This window comes from Cajanus cajan, chromosome 2 (genome assembly GCF_000230855.2).
Source record: "Cajanus cajan strain Asha chromosome 2, NIPB_CcT2T_4, whole genome shotgun sequence".
NCBI lineage: Eukaryota > Viridiplantae > Streptophyta > Magnoliopsida > Fabales > Fabaceae > Cajanus > Cajanus cajan.
The window spans coordinates 57,862,561-57,887,403 of NC_138518.1; the positions used below are offsets into that span (position 1 = coordinate 57,862,561).

General features: G+C 32.5%; 4 protein-coding genes and 1 long non-coding RNA gene across 8 annotated transcripts; 3 read left to right on the forward strand and 2 right to left on the reverse strand.

Moving 5' to 3' along the window:
* Positions 1-915: 915 nt before the first annotated feature.
* XYLT (beta-1,2-xylosyltransferase) lies at positions 916-5,824 on the forward strand. The gene is made up of 3 exons (XM_020348873.3): positions 916-1,669; positions 3,228-3,377; positions 4,584-5,824. Exons 1-3 carry the CDS (start codon positions 1,001-1,003, stop codon positions 5,304-5,306), a joined length of 1,542 nt encoding a protein of 513 aa, XP_020204462.2. The 5' UTR covers positions 916-1,000; the 3' UTR covers positions 5,307-5,824.
* A 2,824-nt stretch (positions 5,825-8,648) lies between these two features.
* LOC109789843 (uncharacterized) lies at positions 8,649-10,396 on the forward strand. Its single transcript, XR_002238873.2, has 2 exons — positions 8,649-9,295; positions 9,857-10,396. It is a non-coding gene; the product is annotated as an uncharacterized LOC109789843 (long non-coding RNA).
* A 1,348-nt stretch (positions 10,397-11,744) lies between these two features.
* On the forward strand, positions 11,745-15,722 carry LOC109789839 (uncharacterized). Of its 2 annotated transcripts, XM_020348875.3 has the most exons (7): positions 11,745-11,896; positions 11,997-12,228; positions 12,958-13,446; positions 13,698-13,847; positions 13,951-14,076; positions 14,182-14,618; positions 14,705-15,722. In XM_020348875.3, exons 2-7 carry the CDS (start codon positions 12,189-12,191, stop codon positions 15,308-15,310), a joined length of 1,848 nt encoding a protein of 615 aa, XP_020204464.1. In that variant the 5' UTR covers positions 11,745-11,896; positions 11,997-12,188; the 3' UTR covers positions 15,311-15,722. The 2 variants fall into 2 exon arrangements, with proteins under 2 accessions (XP_020204464.1, XP_082924632.1); XM_083068506.1 differs by having other exon boundaries at positions 11,825-12,228.
* Positions 15,723-16,855: 1,133 nt separating this feature from the next.
* LOC109789827 (small ribosomal subunit protein eS8) lies at positions 16,856-19,550 on the reverse strand. The gene is made up of 5 exons (XM_020348863.3): positions 19,400-19,550; positions 19,253-19,325; positions 18,696-19,032; positions 17,820-17,989; positions 16,856-17,189 (listed from the first exon to the last, which is right to left on the reverse strand). The coding sequence occupies exons 1-5, from the start codon at positions 19,401-19,403 to the stop codon at positions 17,114-17,116; spliced, it is 660 nt and encodes a 219-aa protein (XP_020204452.2). The 5' UTR covers positions 19,404-19,550; the 3' UTR covers positions 16,856-17,113.
* Positions 19,551-20,592: 1,042 nt separating this feature from the next.
* LOC109814110 (large ribosomal subunit protein bL28c) lies at positions 20,593-24,725 on the reverse strand. 3 transcript variants are annotated; one of them, XM_083068508.1, is made up of 7 exons: positions 24,352-24,725; positions 23,974-24,187; positions 23,720-23,811; positions 23,538-23,636; positions 22,531-22,721; positions 21,883-21,986; positions 20,593-20,824 (listed from the first exon to the last, which is right to left on the reverse strand). In XM_083068508.1, the coding sequence occupies exons 3-7, from the start codon at positions 23,775-23,777 to the stop codon at positions 20,794-20,796; spliced, it is 483 nt and encodes a 160-aa protein (XP_082924634.1). In that variant the 5' UTR covers positions 23,778-23,811; positions 23,974-24,187; positions 24,352-24,725; the 3' UTR covers positions 20,593-20,793. The 3 variants fall into 3 exon arrangements, with proteins under 3 accessions (XP_082924634.1, XP_020234048.2, XP_082924633.1); XM_020378459.3 differs by having other exon boundaries at positions 21,856-21,986; XM_083068507.1 differs by having other exon boundaries at positions 21,856-21,986; positions 23,720-23,824.
* Positions 24,726-24,843: the final 118 nt, after the last annotated feature.

The following is a 24,843-nucleotide window of genomic DNA, read 5'->3' on the forward strand; positions in this document are numbered from 1 at the left end:
TATTACTTCAATTAAACTAATTTAAAATTTAGAATAGCTGATAAAAAATTAATTTAAAATATATTCTAATCAGAATCCATTAGCCAAAACATAAATTTTATCCAAAATAAAATAAAAATGTCATTTTTTCTCCATTTAAATCTTAATGATATATCTTACAAAATCTTATCATTTTCATCAAATTTCTACTAAAATTTTCATTTCTAATTGTTTTAAAATTATTTTTCATCCCCGTTTAAATATAAATAATATAGTATTTTAGCACACGTGATAAAATTTTATTTTATATAACTAAATCTTATAATAAATAGGAAACTTTCAAAAATAAACTAAATATTAAAACAAGAAAATAACTAAAACTAAAACTATATAAAAAAAAAACTGATTGCGATTTTTTTTTTAAAAAAAATTTTGAAGCTGAAAACTGAAAATCACTTTAAATGGGTTCTAAGATACTATTATAAGGATATTTTAAAATAAAAAATGTGAAAAATTAATTTTAAATTTGAAAAAGAATAAATAAATTTATCCTAAATTTAAAAATTAAAATATATTTAAGTAAAATAATAAATATAAATAATTTATATTCCTAAAAGTTAACAATATCCATGTTTTAACTTATAGTATTAATTATGCACCGAAAAAACAACTTATATTAAATATGAGAATATAATACTATATTTAGTATCTAAAAAATAATTTGTAACACCTGAAAAGAAACTAAACTTCTACCGAAACAATGAGTCAGAAGGCAACAAATTTCTTGTTTATTATTTATAGCCTCATCTTCGGGTAAACTAAAGTAAACACACACACACAATAATAAACCTTCGGAAAGTGGGACCAAACTAACGCGACACGTGGCGTGACCCGATTGGTCTGTCTCGGTTTGAAAAAAAAAATAGAAAAATGAAAACCATGTTTACTCTCTCTCTTTCCGGTTCAACCTCCGACTGAGGGGGAGAGAGAGAAAGAAAGAAGAGAGAGAGAAGAAGAAGCCATGAACCGAAGAAACACGTTACTTCTTCGGATCCTCTTCTTCCTCTTCGCCCTCAACTCCTTCTCTCTCTTCCTCTACTTCATACACCACCACTTATCTCCTTCTGCACCCCCACAACCACCTTCTTCTTCTTCTTCTTCGTTTTTACACCTCAATCCTCACACCTATTTAACACCCTTCAACCAGACGCACTCTTCAAAGCCATGGCCCATTCTCCCTTCTTACCTTCCCTGGTCGCAGAGCCCCGGAGCGGCGCCTCGCCGCCGCTCCTGCGAGGCCTACTTCGGGAACGGCTTCACGCGCCGCCGCGACCTCCTCCTTGCGCGCGGCGGCGCGGGGTGGTTCCGGTGCTGGCACAGCGAGACGCTGCGGAGCTCCGTGTGCGAGGGCGGGAGGCTGCGCATGGCGCCGGAGAGGATCGAGATGGCGGCCGGCGGGGAGGCGCTGGCGGCGGTTATTGGGCGGGGGGAGGAGGAGGAGCTGCCGGTGTTTGGAAACGGTGCGTTTGAGGTTGATGGGGGTGTGGAAGGGGTCGTTGAGCGTGAGTTTTTGGTTGATCGGGAGTTTCTGGATCGGTTTGTGCCACGTGGCGAGATATCGAGACATACCATGAGGGACTTGATCGGGAAGATTCGGATCGTGGGGGGGAAGGATTTTGAATGTGATGAGGTGAGGGAGTGCAAAGTTTTGGTTTTTTGTGGTTTTCGTCATGTGGGTGTTTGTGCTTAGGTTGTTGTATGCAAGGTTTTTAATTGTGGTCGCTAACTACGATGGTCGGTGTGATGATTAAGAACCTAGGTTCGATTTTCGTTGTGGCTGTTGTAATTTGATAAGAAAAAAAATTGTGATTGCGGTTTTGTGATGCTGATATTGTGGGAAATTGTGGGCAAATGTGGTCGATGTGGGCATAACTGTGAAAAGCGTTGATGTTGCGGGCACAATTGTGGTTGCAGATCCGTTTTTGAAGCTTGGTTGAATAGTTGTAGGGTTTTTAATGGTGGACTCGGGTGAAAGTTTGAGGTTTTTTTTTTTTTTTTTTTTTCTTTCTAGTTTTCGTTTTTGGCTTTGGTGATGATGATAGGCTAGATATGGGAGGGAGGGGGGGGGGGAGGGATTTTGAATGTGATGAAGCGAGGGGAGTGGAAAGTGAAGGTTTTTATGGCTTTGATCATGTGGGTGTTTGTGGTTGGGGTGAGAGTTGTAGGGTTTTTAATTGGACAAAACATAGGTATAATTTCTGAAATGTGATTAGTGTTGTTCTCAAATTAGAATTAGTAAAATTTTATCTTGGAAACATGCACTTGCATTTAATGTTTATCTCATTAATATGCATTTACATATTTTATCGAGGAAAATTTCAATTTTAATCGGAGAACAACACCGAACATATATAAAAATAAAGAATTGTATCTAAGTTTTAACCTTTCTTATTTTGACCTTCGAGTGTGTATCTTATCTTGTTGTGGAGTTTATGACTTTGGTCGTTATTTTTTCTTGTCTTTGATGATTCTGGATTAGGATTCGTTATGGAAATTCATTGTTAATTTATTACCTTATCTGAGTTTGAGATTCATTAAATTGTGTTTCCTGTTAGGGGGGAGATAAATGTGTTTTGTTTTCTTTCTGATTCGGTAGAGGGTTTAATGCAATGGTTGGGTCTGATCGGTTACGAGGGAGTAATTTATTTTGATAGTTATGAGGGAGGATAAGATATTCTCCAAAATAGGGAAAGTAATGCAAAAATAATCAAACAAATTAAGAATGCAGCAAGTCCTTCCCATTTTTCTGCTTATTAGAGACAGCAATTCCCTTGAAGAAGGCTTGAAGAGAACACCAAAGAGTGGCATAAACATGGCTTTATTCAATGAATCTGTTTGGACAAGTTAGAAACATTTCTAAAAGTTTTTTTTAACTAAAAATAAAGAGTATTTTTCAATGGAAAAACTTTCAACAGCATTTCATAGTACGTATCCAAACAAATTCTATATCAAGTTTAGGGGATAAGAGACTTACTTAGAGATGCAATCATTCTCATATTTCTATAATAAATGTTTATGCGAAATTCAATTAATAAAACTTATCATTCCCTCTATACTTTCACTCTGTTTTTAGCTTTTAATTTAAACAATTGCCTTCTCCTTTTGACGTAATTTAACGTAGTCTTGTTATATTTCTTTGTAGAATGTTTGCTTTTATGTGTTTTTGACATGAGGGTTTCTACCTGCAGTGGATTGAGGAACCGACACTTCTGGTGACACGCTTTGAGTATGCAAATCTATTTCACACTGTTACTGACTGGTACAGTGCTTATGTTTCTTCTAGGGTCACTGGTCTGCCTAATCGACCTCATTTGATCTTTGTTGACGGCCACTGTATGGTATGCATGACTGGTTTTGTTAGTTTGTTTTGTTCACTTTCAACATTCTAGTTTGCATCATATGAAAACATAAAAGAATGTAAAGCATGCAGTATCTTTGGTGCTGTTGGTTTGCATATATTTGACCTCTTCAAAGAAATTTTGGCATCAGCTATTGATTAAGCATCCAAAGTAGAGGTGGAATGTAAGATTTTGAGATACAAAAATTGAAAAGGACTACCGAGATGTGAAGAATTTAAGAAGAGATTATAAACTATGTCCGTAATTTTTGTAACCCAATCTGAAATTAATAATTATTTGTTGAGATTGATAACATTGGGTGTTCTTCTAGAATCTGGCTGCTTTTTGCTTCATTCCATGAAAGGAACTGATTGGATCAAGCTTGGTTTCGTGATCTAAATAAAAGGAATCAATAGATGAAGTATCTTTGTATTTCTTGACTTTTTTGGTAGGAAAGTTAAGATTAAATATTATCTAGAGAGTTAATAGTCATTTTGGTCCATGAAAGTAGTGAGCGCCATCACATTAGTTCTTGAAATTAAGAAAATATCAAATAGTCCTTAAACTTGAATAATTATTGTCATTTTGGCCTTTAAATGTATATTATCACTTTAATCACACGTCTTTTTGAATTTTGGACTGATGTGATAGTCAATTTGTATTTAAGGGGCTTATTTGATATTTTCTTAGTTTCAAAGACTAACAAGAAAGGTCTTTCTATAATCAAAATCAAAATGACCATTTACTCACTATCTATAATCTAAAATATTGATGTCAAATTGACCTAGTGTTTTTTTTAACGTGTCTAGCCTCTCCTATTACTTTTGCATTTCCAAAGCCTGTTCCATAATTTTGGTATTTTATTCTTCTTTAGGAAGGAGGGATTGAATTTTGCCACATGGTTTACCAATCCAAGTAAAATCTTCTAAACTTCCAAGTCAAGTAGAAACTCTCTTGTCAAGTCTCACAACATGATTATTATGAGTTTTTTGTTGGACACCATTGTTTTGATTTTGATTTTTTCTATTTTCATTTTTAAGTTAGCAAGTTAATTATGTTGCTTAAATATAACCTTCATCCTTCGTAAATTGTATGAACACACATGTACTAAGTTTTACTTATTGGTTAGTTTTGTTTACCTTGTTGACAAATATGGAAATTGGCAGAAACCTCTGTTAACTTACTAGTTTCCTCCAAAAAATTCAGGCTCCTCTTGAAGAGACATGGAAAGCATTATTCTCAAGCCTTAGATATGCCAAAAACTTCAGTGGTTCAGTTTGTTTTCGCCATGCCATTCTCTCTCCTTTGGGATATGAAACAGCCTTGTTTAAAGGACTAACAGAGGACATAGATTGTTATGGTGCTCCTGCACAAGAACTGTGGCAAAAGCCTGATGACCACAAAACTGCACGCCTTTCTGAATTTGGAGAAATGATCAGAGCAGCATTTGGGCTACCATTAAACATACACAGCGGTAGAAAACCCCTCTTTGGACACAATGTCCTCTTTGTTCGCCGCGAAGATTACTTGGCTCATCCACGCCATGGTGGTAAAGTTGAATCGCGGCTAAGTAACGAGCAAGAAGTCTTTGAATCCTTGAAGGGTTGGTCATCTGGTTTTAAAGGGTGTAAAGTTAACCTTGTCAATGGCTTGTTTGCTCACATGTCTATGAAGGATCAGGTGCGTGCCATTCAAGATGCATCGGTCATCATCGGCGCGCATGGCGCTGGTCTTACTCATATTGTATCTGCATTGCCTAAAACTGTGATTCTGGAGATCATTAGCAGCCAATTCAGACGCCCCCATTTTGCGTATATTGCAAGGTGGAAAGGGTTGGAGTATCATGCAATCAACCTTGCTGGATCACATGCTGATCCTGGAACTGTGATCAATGAGTTGGTTGACATAATGAAAAGCCTTGGATGTTGACTTGAATGTTAATTGAAACTTCTGATATCTGAGCTTAATTTTCTGATTCACATCATCTGATATGTGGCTTGCAATGTTTTTTGCCCTCAATTGCAGCCAGTTTGGTTACTACTTACTGCCAAGTGATACAAAGTGTAGGATATGTTGTTGGAGCAGAAATAGCATAACTCTTAACTGAATTTAACTTGACAATTCCACTATGCTTCTGAAGGTTGCTGAATCAATGCCATGAGGGAAAGGTCCATTTGTGTTGGTTTATATATCATGCTGGATTTTTAGACCCTGATACTGACACATTATGTGTCATTTTGCAGTGCGATTTTGTGTCCTTGCCTTGCTCCTTGTCCCAAGTTGTATACAAAAGAGGGGTCTCAAATTTTTATTTGTATATTGATTCTTCCACACTTACCAGGTTTTGTTGTACCATAGGTTGTCTCATAAGCTCATTTTTCCTCTGAATATTTTTGATACGGATACCATGTTACTTAATGTTGAGGTCTTGAGGTGACTTATACAAATTGCATTTGTACTTGTGTGTTAGAATGAGAGATTTAAGGGAGTAATTCCTTTTTTTTAAAAGAATTTTAAATGTTTTGAAGTGAGATGTTTTGTTTGAATGAAGAGTTTGAAATTGAGTTTTTTTTACTGAAATAATATTATTTTAAAAAAATTTACCCAAATAACAACTGTGCGAATTTATTTACCAAACTAGCACTGTTTACTGTTCACGTTCAGAACTGGTCGTTTTGATATTAGAATGGGCTGTTCCAGATTCAAAAATAACACATGACGAATGAATCAGAATGGTTTGTTCTAGAATCAGAATGGCTTGTTGTAGAATCAGAATAGCCCGTTCCGGATTCAAAATTAAAACATGATCAGTGGAACCAGAACGAGTTGTTCTGAATCTAGAACAAACTGTTCTGGCCACTTCTAATGGGTCGACGTATGAAACAATAAACGTGAGCACACATTGATGGGTTATCCAATGCAAGACCCATTGTTTCACACACGAGAATGCATGGAATGGTACATGACCAATTCCATCTATTTCCTATCTGTGCCACGACTACTAAATGAAACAATAGATGATGTAAGTAGATTCGTAAATGAAACATTTACAAACTAAAGAAGCAAAAATAAAAGATAACAAAATTTATAATTGTTACATGCAAAAGAAATCTAAAGTTAGATTACAAAATCTATAAGAAATCATTGTCGCACAAGTTGTACTCAAAATGAAAATAGGAAGATGAAAAAGAAAGATAAAGAAAGAAACAAAAAGAAAAATCTAAAAGTAGACTGGTGTGTTGAGAAATTGAATGAGGAAGGAGAAGACAAAAGAAATATCTAGGTTATGAGAAAAAGAAAAAAAAAGTTACAAATTGATGACTAGATTATACTTGAAATAAAGACTTTTGAGTTTGGACTATTGTTGTTTAGTTATACAAAAGTAATAAAAATTTAAACTTATCTCATTTTCGATTAGGTTCGATTTTTAGCGAGTTTAAAAATTTAAAACCAAACCTGCCCAATATAATCCGTATAAAATCAAAATTTTAACCCGATTTACTCATAAAACCTGCCCGAACCCACCCCAAAAGTAATATTTTTTATCGAGTTTTTCGGGTTCGGTTCGGGTCTCGGTTTTATGCTCACCCCTACTTCTCTCTCTCCCCTTTGTCTTTTTTTTTCCCCTTACATCTCTTCCTCTTTCTTTATTCTCTCCTCTCTCGTATCCATGACTCTTCCATCTCTCTTTGTTCTCTTTCATTGATAAAAATATTAATAATTTCTAATTTTTAAAATTATAAAATATTTACTAATATTAATTGTTTTAATTATTAAATATATAAAAATTAATTAATGTTTTTTTATGATATTTAATTTAAAAATTTATATCTGTTTATTTAAAATCAATTTTTCATATAGAATAAATTAAATTTTCCTATCCAAATTAAAAATAAAAAAAACTAAAATTTTTGAATTAATTTATCCAAATAAAATATTTAATAAATAGTAAAAATTAAAATTAAAGGAATTTAAATTTTAAAATTCTAAATTTCTAGCATTCTTTATCTAAACACAACCATAGCTTTTAGCTGACCTAATATTTCTTGGAAGAAGAGTTTATTTTCCGTGATTTCTAATTAGGATTTTGTTGATGGCATGTCTTGAGAGTATTAAATGCCTTTTGGAATCACACGAAAAATGATTGGAGGTAATATTACTAACTATTGTTCTTATTATTTTATTTTAAATATTATAATATTTTTTTAATGGTACAATATTTTTTCACAGTTAATTGCAGTTAATTGTTAAGCATAGATGCATTTTTAGTAGGGATTTGAGTCTTCCACCGGACTAAATCTCATTAATAAAATCAAAATATATTATATGATGTTTAAGTATTTTTTTTTTTGCGGTGCATTATCATCTTTTAGTATTCTATGTACGAAAATGGTCAAAATTATGGACCAAAATAGTTTGAAAGAACGGCTATCATTAAAATTAGTTAAATTATTCTGTTGGTTTATAAGCTATTCGAGAAATTTCGATTAAGATTTTCAACTAAAAAGCATAATTAATTAGATCTTTAAATTTTAAAAAAATTGATTTAGTTTATGACGGTTTAAAACTTAAATATCTTTTTGAGAATTTATGATAACTAATATTTTAGTATATATAATTTAAAGGCTAAATATTTATTATATATAACTAAAATTTAAAATTAATTATGTATATAAATAAATGTTATATTTAAATATATAATTTATATTTAAAATTTAAATAAATAGATAATTTTTTTTTTAGGTTCGTTCCTGGAGTATCCACCGCCGACAGCAGTGACTAATCTCCTCGCTACGTTGGAGGCACCTCAAAGGGTGGGATAGCTGGCCCCAAGATTTAACGCGGCTGCATACACAAGGCAGGATTCGAACCCCTGACCTTGCTTAAGCGTGGATCAACCCCTACCGCTGAACCACACGCTTGGGGTTATAAATAGATAATTTTAAATATATAAATTATATTTTAAATTTATAACAAATAATCTATATTATAGCACTATTTATAAATGATTTTATTTTAAATATTAAAATTTAATTCATAAATAATTATAATAAATAAAAATAAAATTAGATATGAAGTTAAAAAATTCTTAGAAAGTTTTCATAAAAAATCTAAAAAAAGATTCTCATACAAAAATATTTATTCATATTTTATATATAAAAATTGATTTTAGATTTATGATAAATAATTTATTTTATAATTCATGGTTATTTTTATTAATTGATAATTTATTTTAAAATATTAAAATTTAATTTATAATTAATTATAATAAATAAAAATTGAATTAGATACAAAGTTAAAAAATTTTAAAAATTCTTTTGAAAAAAAAAAACCTAAAAATACTGTGACATAATGTTTTATATATAAAAATATGAAAATTCTAATAATTCAACTAAAAAAAATTACGTGATGAAAGATTCGTTTATTATTATTATTATTATTATTATTATTATTATTAGTAATAGTAATAGGGTCGAAACGCTTTGTTCTTTTATTAAAAATAAAATAAAAATAAAAATTAAATAATAAAAGTATATTGATTTAATTGGTGTTATAGTTAATTTATTAGTTTTAAGTTCTTAGATTTGATAAAAAAATATTATTTTTTTTAATTTTTTAAAACAGAAAGGTATAATAGTAAAAACAATGTGAAAATTAAGGTTGTTATTGAAAATCCCTGGTATAGATTATTTATTTATTTATTTATTATTATTTTTTTAATTTAAGAACATGCTTAAAAAGTCTCAAATAAATTATCATGAGGCGAGAAGGAAGGAGGTGCACAATTGTAGCATTTTGAGGAAGAAAAATAAATGAGAGAGAAGTGTAGATGGAAGGAAAGGAGGAAACACTTTAGTAGAATTTCCGCTGTATAATAATAAAGTGCTTATTACCAACGTGATTCTGCAGTTCCACCGGTACACAATTAATCACTTTTCAAAAAATGCACCAAATTCGATTGCATGTTTAAATTCTTCACATTTATGTTTCCATTGATAAATCTAAACATCTGAATTCATATCATAGTCAAGTCAATTTTTGATTCGCCTATGGTTTGGTGGAATCATGTTGCATCTGCTAAAAATTTCGCTTCTTTGTCTTTGATGATGCACTCCACATGTTTGATAAAATGCCCGCTGTTTTAACATAACAGGGTTATTGATTTGTTTCTATTTTCATTTTGAAATAAAAAAAAATAATGTTTTTAAATTATTAATTAAACCCCTTAAAACAAGGACCAGAGATTTGACACAGTGCCTATTGCAATCTTTGATTCTGTGTAACTGTCATGCAGTAATGAATGGTGCATTTATGTTATGAAAAATGGGATGGTATAAAATTGTTTGTGCCTTCACAAAGTATAAACTTTTGAAATGGTTAATTCATGAGTAGCATTAAGAGTTCTAGAGTTCAATCATTACAGTTTAATGCAAGTTATTGATGTGTGTTCACTTAATAGTTGATGAAATATGTTGTAGGTGGTTGAAACAATGGTGCTGTGCTTTCCCTCAACACCTAAGAAACTGGCCATGACCATAGCATGCTTCCTCTCTGGTGCTGCCATTCTTGCTGTTGGGGCGCACCTTTCTTATGTCAATGTTGCACCCCAACAGGCTCGAACCAAAGCTCGCAATGATTTTGTCATGGAGACGTTGAAAAAGAAGTATGGTTACACTTCCCCTTATGAGAACTTGGCTCGCAACGATCCTTATGATAAGAGATCACAGATATCTTCCACTAGAGACAAAGCTGATTATGCTCGGGCTCGCAGTGATTTGGTCAAAGAGACATTTAGTAACCTTGGATTTAAAAAGTAGAAGAGAGGTTCTGAAAGCTTTGGTTTTCATTCTTGCTCATTTGAACCCCTTTCTCATTCTGTTTCTTAAATCAATGAAGAATAAATGCTTATTGCTAATGCTAGCAAGGGGCACATCTTCCATGTTTATAGCAGTAACTACATGAGTTTCTGCGATGTTTATAGCTTCACTCTGGTATGAAATTTCTCATTTTTTGGTCCATGTTGATTAATTTTTTTCTTTGTGATCCTTGCCAAATGGTAGATATTTAAAGCGGATCAAAATAATGAAGAAAAACTTCATGATGTTCTACTATGTTTATAACTATTTCTTATTTTTTCTTCAAATCCCTTTGTTCCGGTATGAGGAAAATAACTATAAAAGCGTCAATCGGTTTAGTAAACTATTTTGATTGATTTTTTACTTTGTGAAATATGTAACCACGATGTGAATAAATAAAAAAAGCTTAATCATGTTTTTACTCCTCATATATATTCATATATATATATATATATATATATATATATATATATATATATATATATATATATATATATATATATAATAATCCTCCCAAATTGAACATTTGTAATTTTAGTCTTAAAAAATATTATTTTACTATCTTAAATTTAAAATTTATCTTCTAGTCCTTATAATTTTAAAAAAATAATTTAGTAAAAATATAAACTTAGATTTTGATATTTTAGGGATTAAAAATATAAACTTAGATTTTGAGCGATCAATATAATATTTTTTGAAATTATATAGACTAAAAACACAAATTTTAAATTTGAAAAATAAAAAAAATATAAAACTCAAACGTAAAATACTATAAATATATTTAAACAAAAAATGTATGTAACCACAAATAGCAATTTTTGTTTAATAACATCATCATATGGGGTCATTCCACAGGATTGATCCAAAGATAAAGTTATTAAAACTTAAACTTTAAGTCTACTAAAAAAATGTTATTATTATTTTTTATAAAATGAAAAAGTCACATATATTAACAAAAATAACTCATATATAGACAAAAAAAGACTTAATACATACCATTTTCTTTTAAGAAAAAAAAGACTCTTTCAAAATTTACTTTAAACTTAATTATTATTGAATTAGCCATGGTTTTACGTAAGAAAACATACATTTACCTTATAAGTAACATAAGGTATGTCTAACAAAAAAGTAACATTGGGTTAGGAAGTAACTTGAAAATAGGAGTGTTTGCGGCGATTTGATATAATAAAAGCCAATTTAGAAGCTTCATTAAGAAGAAAATGACTAGTTGTTGAGAATAATCTCATGACAAAATTTATATTATTCATTGCAAATTCAAAATATAATTTATATATTTAAAATATTTATTTATTATAAATTTTAATTATATAAATACAAACATTTGTTCTATATATCACAATATGAAAATACTAATTTAAAAAAAAAAATACTAAAACCAAAACTCACGTATTTCCAAGCATTGACAAACATGTTAGTGAAACATATTAAGAAGACAGGTATAACTTTTACTCTTTTCTAGACAAACCATATTGTCCATAACAAAGTGAGGTAGTGGAAGTGTGAATCAGCAACCAGTATTCTGCTTTTAAAGTCTTTAAAAAAGTAACAAGTCCATTTAACTTGCACATATTAACATTTAACATTTAATTTAACATATCACAGTTCATGATACATAAACAAATGTTAAAAGCAAGAAAGAATGTATGGTGAACTGGCAGAACTAATACTTGAAGTGTTACATGTCCTTCATTCTGAATGTAAAGAATATATAGAATTTACAAACTAATGCAATTGAATGCAGGAATAGAAGAGCTTCCAACTTTGCGTTGTTCTCACGGAAAGCATCTCCAACTCTTATATGTGGAAATGATGAACGAATCTGCTTGTGCTTGATTCATATCACCTTCTGCAGCTTCTGCTTGTGCTTGAATCAGCTTGCAAAACATTATAAAGTTTTGCAGTAAAAATTGCAATCACGGATTCAAGTCCACTCATGTCTTTCGATGATGTTAAGGCTGCTGCTAATGAGTTCGGTATGTGATTCGCTATATATACATTTATATTTTATAATTTTCAGTACATCTACCTATAGTTTCATACCAGAAACCAGACCAATATCTTGATAAATTAGACTATGGCACTAGAGATAGGGAGTTCTTTTAATTTAACTAGATGTCTCGAATTTGAGTTGTGAGTATGCTCCGACATTAAATACTCAAACAAATTGTTTCAAGTGAAACATGGCTGTAGTCCTTAAAAAAAATAAAAATAGGAAGCATTTGCTTTTGATGAGTAAAACTATTGAGGCTGAAATCCAAATAAATAAAAAGATACAAGGCTTGATGCTATATATAGGGGTATATACTTGGATTGTTGATAATGCCCAAGCACATATTATGAGGACCAAACCAATATTAAGGAAAACTGGAATGACTAAAATCTTCTTTAAACCTAAGAAAAATGACTATTTTATATCAAATAAATGCAAAAAAAGAGACTAAAGTTTAGCAAGAAAAATATATCCACCACTCTCGATTTATTTTATTTTTTTAATTTGAAGTCTAATCTCCGTCAGTTGAGAAGCTTGCTTCAAATCATGATATATCCAAATCTTCTTTATAAGCATACTTGATTCAGAGGAGAGCATTCATAGTTTACATTGAGATTAAGAACATACATAAAAACATTTGCAAAGAAAAGTTGTCTTTTAGCCATTATATTTTCCTGTATCAATAGGAACTAATATTGTTGCAATTATGAAGCTAGGGGATTTGACCACAATTACTACCACCCTTTGCACATAGCAATACTAAAAGGAGATTGGAAAGCTACAAAGGCTTTTCTTGACAACGACCCCAGTGCATTGACTGCAAAGATCACCATACTTGGTAGGACTGCATTGCATGTTGCAGCTGTAGGAGGGCAGTGGCAAATTGTTGAGAAGTTGGTGCAACATGTGCCTGCACAAGTACTTGCAGAGTTGGACTTGATGGGTTGTACTTGCTTGCACTATGTTGCAATGGGTGAAAGCGTAAGTGCTGCCAAGGCACTGGTGGGTAAAAATCCTTCTCTGACACAACAAACTGACTTTAAAGGATTCACACCACTTATCTATAGTATTACCTCTGCTAGATGCAAAGAGATGGTCTGGTACTTTGTTTTGAATACTACAGATGAGAGACCTGGTTGTCCATTCTCTGGCCCTTCTGCTAGTCAACTTGTTGCTTTGCTTACTGCTGCAGGATTTCATGGTAAAATAAAATGCTATATGTACATGTGTTTTCAAGCTTTCTGCACTACAAATTTATATAACTAGGTTACCAAAGTATTCAAGCACATCCACACAATTCACAAACCCTCTGCTTCATGCTTCTTTAGGATAATTATCAATTTTGCTAATTTAATAACAAAGTATATAAAATAAAACACATTATTATTCATATGTTTGCATCTAGTTCTTTATATTCTTCTATAACTATTTTTTGGGCTCTTCCATATGCAGATATCACTATTTATCTTCTCCAGCTTTACCCAAACTTGGCTACTCTCACAGATTCAAATGGAAGCCTTATACTTAATGTTTTGTCAAAAATGCCCTCAGACTTCCCAAGTGGAAATAAGCTTGGGTATTGGAAAAGATGCATTTACCACTGTAAGTACCCACTTTAGATATTATTCTCTTTTCTTACCATACTTCATTGTAATATACTTCTGCCTTACTGAAATTTAACTTTCCTCTTCTTCAACTATATTAGGTGTTCCAGATGGACTTGATTATTCGCCACCAAGTCATCTGAGAGGAGATTTGAAAGATTCTTATGGGGATTCAAGCCATCACCAATCTTGTTTTGGAATAATATGGAATGGAATTCAGAATATTGGTATGTTATGCTTGTCCAAAAGGGCATTTCTAGTTATCCTTAAACTCTTGGTTTCTCCTTTTCTTTTTATGTTTTAATTAAAAAAATACAAAACTTCATATGCAGTTCCTGGCATAAAGCTAGTCAGAGAGGCAAAGTTGAGACACACATCTGCTGTGAGATTGGTGGAATTTGTTTGCACACAGGTTTCAACCACAAATGATTCTCAATTCTGGCAGTCTTTTGTGAGTGCAGACATTGTTTTCAATGCCACAACATCCGGCATAGTAGAAATTCTACGGGTTTGTTTTCAGTTTTTTCCTGATTTGGTTTGGACTCACATACCAAATGAAGGATTTGTAGCTCAAATAGCCATCAAGAATCGGCAAGAGAAGGTTTTTAGTCTTCTATGCAAGATGCCTATAATTTGCAAATTTCTAATGTTGGCAATAGACGAATCACAGAACACCACATCACATGTAGCAGCAAGGTTTGCTTCTTCTCAACTGGCATCAATTTCTGGTGCAGCCTTTCAAATGCAAAAAGAGTTACAGTGGTTTAAGGTTTAATCTATCTCATAACCCCCTTAGTAATTTTGAACTTCAGTTATATCAAGACATTGATAACATTGTATCATAATGTCCAACAGGAAGTAGAGAAATGGGATCACCCTCTTCATAAAGAACTTAAAAACGAAGATGGTAAAACACCTTGGCAATTGTTCAGGGAAGAGCATGAGCCCTTGCTTGAAGAAGCAAAGAACTGGATGAAGGATACATCAAACTCTTGTATGTTGGTGGCAACTCTTATTGCTACAGTTGTCTTTGCTGCTTCTATAACTGTACCTGGAGGAAACAACCAGGAGAAAGGATTTCCAATATACTTGTCAGATAACACATTCATGGTCTTTGTTGTGTCAGATACATTAGCTTTGTTTTCCTCCATGGTTTCTCTTCTGATGTTTCTATCAATCCTAACGGCACATTATGCTGAAGAGGATTTTCTCAGGAGATTACCCGAGAGAATAATATTGGGTTTGGCTTCATTGTTCTTTGCTATAGTAACTGCAATGATAGCATTTGGTGCAGCTCTGGATTTGTTGTTAAGGGATAGACTAAAATGGGTGTCAATTCCAATTTCCCTACTGGCATGTGTCCCAGTTGCTCTATTTGCAATGCTTCAACTTCCCTTGTTCATACAAATGATCATGTCAACATATGGTTCTCGCAAATATCATCGTCAAAGTCTTTGGTAAGGCTTTTTTGTTTGTTCTATCATGTGGAAAACAAAAGACAAAGCACGGAAAACAAAAACCATAAGTAATGTCAACAGGGGATGTTTTCTTTTTCTAAGGCACTTTCATCAGCTTTGGAATTTGTTTGTCTTCAGTATTATAGTCGAGAGTTGATTTATGCGACGGTGAACTACAACGAAATAGAATATGCCTAAACTGCAGATAGAGCGCTTTGTCTCTTGATACTTGTTTTTCAACGAGTAATCTATGAACAAGGTCATGAACATGGTTTGCAAATTGTACTATAATTACTAATGTAACAAATGATCCATACACACAATCTCCTACAAAAGGCAAGTTCAAACTCTACAAAATGCCTTTGTTTCAAGGATTAGAAGCCTATTCTTGATAATATTGAATTGAAAATGTCATATTTCATGTTTGTTTAGAATTTTTAAAAAAATATTTTCGAGTATAAGTTATTCTTGAAAAAACTCACAATATGATTCACTTTATTATAATTCCCAAGGTGAAATATAAAAATTATATTTCTATAAGAAAGTGAGAAGTTATATTTTAACCCACTTTTTAAACTTATTTTGTATTTCAATTAATTTAAACTTTTAAAATATTTTAAAAAATATTAAAATTTCACTGAACACATTTTTAAAAATTCTCAGCAATAACATTCCAATAATATTTCTAGAAATGTTATTAACAAAAAATAAAATTAGTAGAAACAAAAGTCCATTCTTGAAAAAGTAATCACAATATGATTCACTTTGTTATAATTTCCATGGTGAAATATAAAAATTATATTACTATGAAAAATGAGAAGTTATATTTTAACCCACTTTTTTAACTTATTTTTTTTAGTTCAATTAATTTAAACTTTTAAAGTATTCTTAAGAATGTTAAAAATCCGCTAAACACATTTTTAAATATTCTCAACAATAATATTCCTATAATATTTCTAGGAATATTATTTCATGAAAAGTAATCATAATATGATTCAATGTGATTCACATTTTATAATTTCCGTGGTGAAATATAAAAATTATATTCCCATGAGAAAGTGAAAAATTACATTTTAACCCACTTTTTTAACTTATTTTTTATTTCAATTAATTTAAAATTTTAAAATATTCTCAAGAATGTTAAAATTTCACTAAACACATTTTGAAAAATTCTCAGCAATAAGATTCCAATAATTTTTCCAAAAATGTTATTCACATAAAAATAGTAAAAACAAACGTCCATACGTGTTGGAAAACCAACATGCCAGCTAATGAACGTACAATCAATTGCCAGCCTAAATCTATGATCCATCAACTAATCTAAATCCTACTAACTTGTTTCTAATCACAATATCGAATAGGATAATTTAACAATTAGAACCTCAAATTTATTTATTTACACCAAGTTTTCTGAAATCTTAATCCAATAATGTAAATACATTAGTTGCTTGAATTTACAAAACACCTTCCAATCTGTTGTCATTAGAGCACATAAAGAGATTTTGTCTCAATTTAAAATTCAATTCGTCAAGCAGATGAAGATAGAATATCAAAAGAAAAACTCATTTTAAACTCGCCGGACACATAATTAAGTTTACAAATTTAACCACAAATGAAAATAATTCCAAGGGCAGTTGCTAGTTTAATAATCAATGTAAACAGAACTCACTATTAAGTAAACAATTAAAAGTTCTTGGCTATTTTTAAACCCACACAACCCTAAAACCATAAAACCCTCCCTACCCAAGAAAGTAGAGCTCCTGGCAAAACTGATCATCTGATTGTGCGAGTACAAACAGAGAATATCTTATGCAGCACCCTTGCCCTTCTTCCTCTGAAGCTTCTTCATGTAAAATTCTAGCTCTTTGCCCTCTAATATATATCTGCCAAAAATTCAAAAGCCATTCAGCGCCAACAACCAGAACAATTAAATTTAAAATTAAAGAATACTGCTCACTTGAACATTTGACTGACTAATGATTTAAATTTGAAGCCAGCATCACCAGACATACAACTTCAGATTAGATGACAAAATTGCTAATAAGGAACACTACTGATACATGTCTTGTCAACCATAATTTTTTTTGCCTGTAAACTTTACAAGTGAGCATCTGATTGACTATTGATTTAATTTTGAAGTCAGCATCACCGGACAAAACTTCTGATTAGATGACAAAATTGCTAATACGGAGCACTACTGATACATGTCCACGTCTTGCAATTCCTTTTTTACCAGAGTGAATCACAACCATAAGGAGATCTCAACATAACACAAGGTCCAGAGCTACCATTTAGGATTAGGGAACCATGGCTACCAAAATATTATAACATTTGATAAACTAAGTTTATTTTATTCAGGCGCCCTATCATGTTTTAAATTCCAGCTCTTTATATTGTATATATTTTTGCTAATGGGATAAATGTTCTAAGAATGAAAAAGCAATTCTAAAATTTACAGGAAAGTATGCACTTCTTACATCAGTGATAGCTAATTGAGTAAAAAGTTAACATACCCATCAGCACGGCCACATTGGCCAGGTCGGGATGAGATACAAGCCAAAAGGCGACCACCTCCAAATTGTTCTTCAATGTGAGGATCAAGCACCCGGTTCTGTTTACGCTTTTCCAACTTTCTCAAAACATGGTTACTCTTCTTCACCTCCTCAGTTGCAGCTTCAGCATCCTATTTAAAATAAAAATACTGAATGATGTAAAGAAACACACTAAGGTTATCATCAAGCAAACAAGAAAAACAGAATCTGTTTTCTTTGAATAAAAAAAATCTAACAGTTGATAAAAAACAATAACCATATTTTAATTTTAAAAAATAAACTATTTCATATTACATCAGCAACCCAGTTCCTGAACTCATTTTACATATTTTTTCGGCATTGAGACTTCCACTGAATAATTCAAAACTGCAATTATAAAATGAGTTTAGTTATATGCTTTATCACATGTTTACACAGACATCCAATGGGAATTTATCCTGTCACCACATGATATTAACGAAAATAATGACTTGGTAAAATGATAAAATCTCATCGGATGCCTGTCTCAAGAAGTTCCACATTTGAGGTGCATACAGATTAAATTCTAATAAAAAAAATAGAGATTTAGTGGAACTACAAAAAGTGCATCATAACCAATTATAGTCCACAAAGCACATACAGATAAAACTGAGCAATAAACTGGACAAACATACTGAAAGTGAAGTATAACCCACACAATAAAGGAAAAGAAGAAAGCTTCCAAGTTCCAACAACCAACATTGACAAAAACTATACATTCCACAAAATCTAACACCATACTACTCAGCTTGGAAAGCACCTTAAAGGGAACTATATGCAACAAACATGTACTATTAACACACACACACAGTATTGTACCTCTCCTTCTTTCTTGGCAGAAGCAGCAGCACTCTTCTTCTTGCGACCAATATCAACACCATAATGCTGCAGATACCACTGCTTGAAGGGAGCAGCATCAACCTGAACAATAGCACTCTTGACCAAAGTTTGAGTCCGAACCAGCTCATTGTTGGATGCATTATACACCACATCAAGGATCCTAGTCTTGCGAGTCACAGCCTCACTCCCCCAAGAGTAGTTACCAGTGTCAAGCCTCAAAGCACGCCACTTCACATTCCCACCACGAACCCTAATCCTCCTAACCGTCTTGTTGCTTGACAGCTTTGTGTTCGCTGGCTGCCTCCCAAGCTCGTACCTGCAAACAAACACACACCCATTAAACACATAATAATCATCTTAAAAATTAATTGTGAAAAATACAACTTCTGTAGTAAAAATTAGGGTTTCATTATGATAAACCTTTGATAATGAGTTTTAACTCTGGTTTTGATTAGATCGAATAAAGAAAATTGATGAAACAAAAAAATACTGAATTGTCTGAATATAGTGAATTATAATAAGGTAGAATAATTTACTTTCTCTTCTTTCTCCAAGCTTTCTTCTTGCCACCAGTGGCGCGCCTCTTGTGCATGGAATCACGAGAGATACCTGCGGAGATTCACATGAATCAGCGTCATTATGCTTTGAGAGAGATAGGGAGAAGAGAGAAAGAGGAAAAGTACCCATTTTGGAAGAAGAGAACTTGCTGCGAGCTCTGGCTGGTGGCTTCACCCTCTTAGGGTTGAGAAGAAGAAATACAAAGGGTAAGGTTTAGATCCTATTGGGCCACTATTGGACCTTGGGTTCTTCACCAACATATTTAGGCCCACTTTTCAGGTTCCAGTTTAAGAGCTTTTTGGGCTTATGAATCCATCTCCTCATGACCAAATTAAAAAAATATTTTTTTAATATAACATTAATTACCTCGTTTATTTTAAAGTATCATAATATTAATTCTACCTATCATAATATTCTTTGAAAGCTATTTTGTGTTATATAACTTTGAATAAAAAGAATTAATTACAAGATTAATTTTATAAAATAAGAATAATAATTTATTTATTAACTTAAACCAATTAATATACTCTTATTATAGGATGATGAGATAAATTTGGATTGGGAGATGATAAACACACCTCCACTCTCGTATAAATACACCCCCTTTTTAAAAAAATATATAAAAAATGTCTAAATTACCCTTAAAAAAAATAAAATTCCTAAACTTACACCTCACTTCCCCGCACCCCCACACCCCACACCCCCTTCCATTACAAAAAAAATGTGTGATTCGTGGCGGTTATTTTGGCAGTTTGTGGCGGGTTTTAACCGCCACAAAATGCATTACCCGCATCATTAATAATCGTCGGATCTACAATCGCAAAAAACCGTTTGCGACGGATATTTTGTAAACGCTGGCTTTTTTCAAGAAAATTCAATCTTTTTGTGGCGGTTTGAAACCGCCACAAAATGCATTTTTATTTGACATGTTCTGACAGTCGGAAACCGCCACAAAATTGCAGTTCTATTTGACTTGTTTGTCACTTTTTGGCGATTTTACACCGCCACAAAATTCATTTTAATTCTGTCCAATTCAAAGTTTCTGACGATTTTAAAACCGCCACAAAAATACTATTATCATATTTTCCCCGCAACCCCCTACAGTCATCTATCTATTTTCTTCCTGATACATTTAATGTCACCTCTCGATCTTTCTATCTCTCTCTATCACTCATTCATGCACACATGTTCCTGTCGTTGTATCATATTTACTCTTAGGCCCATCATAATGAATTTAGAATCTTTCTTTACCTAGTGAACTGAAGGTGTCAAAGCCCCAGAGAAATGTTATTTTGATGCTAACTAACGATTAACATAGTTGATACCAAAAAATATATATAATTGAGAATGGATTGGGTCAAACTAAACCATAAAAGCTAGTTCAACAAAGGACGATTTTTGAAATAAGACATACTTTGACCCCCAGCCAATGTGGGATCTAAGCAATATATACACGCGCATCTTGTGGTCCCAGTTTCCAGACATTGCTCATTTACCTTTTCCTTCTCAATCTGTTCCTTCAGCTGAGACAGTTCCAACTCCTTCTGATACTATGCACCCAATAACATTTGCAAAGGGAAGAGGAAAAAGAATAATAACAGGTTAAATTCATAACAATTATAAACAAAAATTAATTAGCTAGCTTTAGCAACTTCTAAACCACAAATCTTGAGTGTATAAAAAGCAGGATCATCCTTAACTTAACGCACATTCTCTCTTCTTTTCCTTTCCTTTGTTATTAATTGTTAGTTTAATTAGGCACTTGTAGCACTCAACATAAGTATATGTATATGTCTCCTATGCTATGCTAGCTGTATATAAAATCATAGAGTCATAATCACTCAATTATGTTCCCATTTCAAACGAACCTTAGCTATCCCCAACTCTCAAGGGTCCCAAAATAAGAAAGTCATAGAATCTAAGGCCTAGATTGCATGGGGGCACGTACTTATAGACTACTTTTTCTTACTAATTTATGGGCTCCCTATATCATTCTTATTAATTAATTAAAACAATCACAAGGGAGCAAGTGGGTGCTCCTACATTAACCTATTCTGCATTTCGCATGTAAACGCCTAGCATTCTTGGACTTATCTAAGTTTTGTTTTATGAAAATTCCATCTTATCATGATTCGTGAGTGCAGAATAATTTTTATCAATTTTTAAATACTACTTCAATTATATTTATGAAAGAAAAAAAATCAACTTAACACGCTCAAGTAAAATGAAAAATAGTCTCTATCATGAAAAAATATCAATTATTTTATTATATACAATCAACTTATTAAATGTTAAGTATTATTATTTATAGATTGTACATTCTCATCCAAGTCAAGGAGCAATTCTTGATTGACCAAAACAAGTTCTGAACCACTTATGCTAGTAAGTTTTGGTGAAGATAGATGTTATTAATTAATAACACTTAACCATTATAAATAAATATTATATATTTGGAAGAAACAAATACTTTAACTATTTGATATATACAATAATATTTTGACAACAGATGCTGCATAATTTAATGTAAGTGGGAAATGAATTCAATCATATGAAGAGCAAATCAAATTCACAAAAATCTTACGTGTTCTTAAATAGAGTTAAACCAAACCTAGGGAAGTTGTCAAATCCGCATGAATCCCCAATACCACTGAAGAACCACTTAAAGCAACTCCAGGAAAAACTAAATATTTTCCAAGCTACCGAACTTGATTCCTGTAAGATTCTCATAGACAATAGATTAATATATATTAAAAGGAAGAAGATGGAAACAAAATAATCAATGCATAAAAAATTTAGACGGGCTAAAAAGTTAAAGGTGTTGAAGCAGGGGAGAGTTACTAGTAATCCCTCGCCGATCAATCTAGCTACTTACAACACAAATCAATGTTCAAATCATAACCTTTAAATCTACGAGAAAGACATCAGATACACATAATACCGTGTTACACCACCCAGGTAAAAGGAAGAAAAAAAAATCTGAAGTCCATAATGAGATTATACAAATCAGTCATGCATATTTTCCATCTTGATGACTTAAGAAAGTAGTTCTATACAGGTTGTTAAAAATTGTTTACTATGAAGTAAGAATCCAAATTATATATCATCTATTTTATCAGAATGAACTCCTAACATTTTGTGACTTTCATCCATAAGAACAAAAATTAAACCATGAAGATCTCTCTTTTAAGCATTGTGATAGATACCCTATTATAACAAGAGTCTATGTGAGGAGAAAGGAAAGTGATTAAGGACCCACATGAGCAACACAGGTGAGGTACAATGGATATGCTTTCGTTGACAAACGAAGCTTTACATAGCGCTTCCCTGCTTCCCACCAAATTCTCTTGTACTGAAGGTTCACAAACTGCAGTTTCTTAGTCTTATGGTTTGAAAATGATACTTTGTTGGCCCTGTTTGATTTCTTTCCCGTGAAGGGACACACTCTCCCTGAAAAAACAATAAAATCACAGCACTATAAGAATCAATCACCAGGCTGCTAGTTAAAGCTGTTTCAAAATAATGATCACAATTTTAGTTGGATGCCTCACAAACCAATGACTATGTTTAGTGAAGATTCACACCAACAAGCAATAATATTAGTTATGCATGTCAAATAATATTGTTAGTTATGCATGTTCTCTAATTAAAAAGTTAAGAGGGAGTTTGGTTTCAAAAATATATTCTCTATTTTCAATTTTGAATAAAAGACGTCTAGTTACTTTTACTTTATTTTCTGTTTTAAAAAATTTACAGAACAGTGAAATTAAGAAACAAGGAAATTCATAAACAGGAAGAATAAGCATAATTAATTTAGAACAAATTATACCTACATCTCCTGTTGTTTTTTTCGAAATTCACGAGATATTCCTACATTTGTTTTCTTATACTAATCCCCTTTATTGTTTGAAATACGTTATAGTCACACCTAATGTTACTCGAAAAACAAATTACAGCAGGTCCAGTATGCCTATAAGGAGGGTATATGCAAGTTATCTTGTGAATTTCGAAGAAACCACAAGGAGTGAGTGTACAGATCAATTAATTAGGGATAAAACTTACATGAAGTAACATAGATGCAGATAGTATTCTTGTAATTAGATATTTACTTTAGTAATATGCATAATAAAGAATTTGGTCAAATGTTAACGCTTATTATCGATGTAAAACTCTAACTAGAATTGGAGAACAACATCAACAGTAGTACATATAGTATAGTATAGTAGTGCATTTAAGTTTTATCCTGAATTTAGAGAATTGACTTACTGGCAACGATAGGGAGAGGTGGAGTGAGAGTGAGGGGTGTGGGTAGCAATTTAAAGATTCTGAGGCCGCTCAACTGAGAGGTGACGAACCCAAGATCCGCTAAAAAGGGTGAAATGAATCCTTCATTTGACATTTGAGGAAATGAAAATGAAAATGAAAGTGAAGAAGAAGAATTGACTTACAGGGCTTACTCACACCGAAGCTGTTCCTGAATGAAACCGCACAAGTTGCTGCTGCCATTTTGCCTCTGCCTTCATTATCTCTTCACACTTCACTGCCCACACACGCTGCACCCGGATAAGTGATAACATCTATATTCAAACCCTTTTCGTTTTAATTTTAATTTTCCTATTATTATTATTATTATAAAATACTTACATATGTTTATAATCTACAATGATTTTTTCAATAATATTAACAAGTACAAAACACGAACCGGGTTGCGGTGCTGCGAACGATTAAATAGGAGAATGTTAAGAAATGGAAGAGATAATATGGTTTTGAGACCATCCGGTTCAGCCATTGGAACACCTGAACCGGGTTGCTGCTGCTACTTTCCTTTAATACACGAAACCTAGAAAAAGAAACGGAGAAACGGGAAAAAGCGGCTTCCAGTTCAGCACCAGCCAGAAAGCTCACCCAACATTAACCTAGAAAAAGAAAAATACTATAAAGAAATAAAATCACCCAGAAAAATCTCAAAACTACGTCGATAGAGGGAAATGAGAGAATGAAGAGAGAAGATTAAACTTGAGAAGATTCAATTTGGTAATGGTTGCTCCGAAATATGAGAGAATGAAGAGAGAAGATTAACCTTGCCGTCGTTCAGGTTGTGCTCGCCGGAATCGACTTCGCTGAAATATGAGAGAATGAAGAGAGCTTTCGAGAACTGAGAGAGAGAACGAGGGCTATGGCTGAGAGACTGAACGGCGAACATAAATTGAGAGAGGGGTTTCAAAATCAAATATTGAATTTTCTTGCGCTCAATCCCACCGTTTACAAAATGTCCACCCCAAATAATTTTTGGCGATCGTAGATCCGGCGGTTGAACGCGGGTAATGCAATTTGTGACGGTTTTTAACTGCTAGAAACTGTCAAAATAACTATCACAAATCACAAGTGGAAGGGGGTGTGGGGATGTGGGAAAGGGGGGTGTGGGGTGCGGAGAAGAGGGGTGCGGGGAACGGGGTACGGGAAAGGGAGGTGTAAGTTTAGGAATTTTGTTTTTTAAGGGTAGTTTAGACATTTTATATATATATTTTTTAAAAGGGGGTGTGTTTATACGAGAGTGGAGGTGTGTTTATCA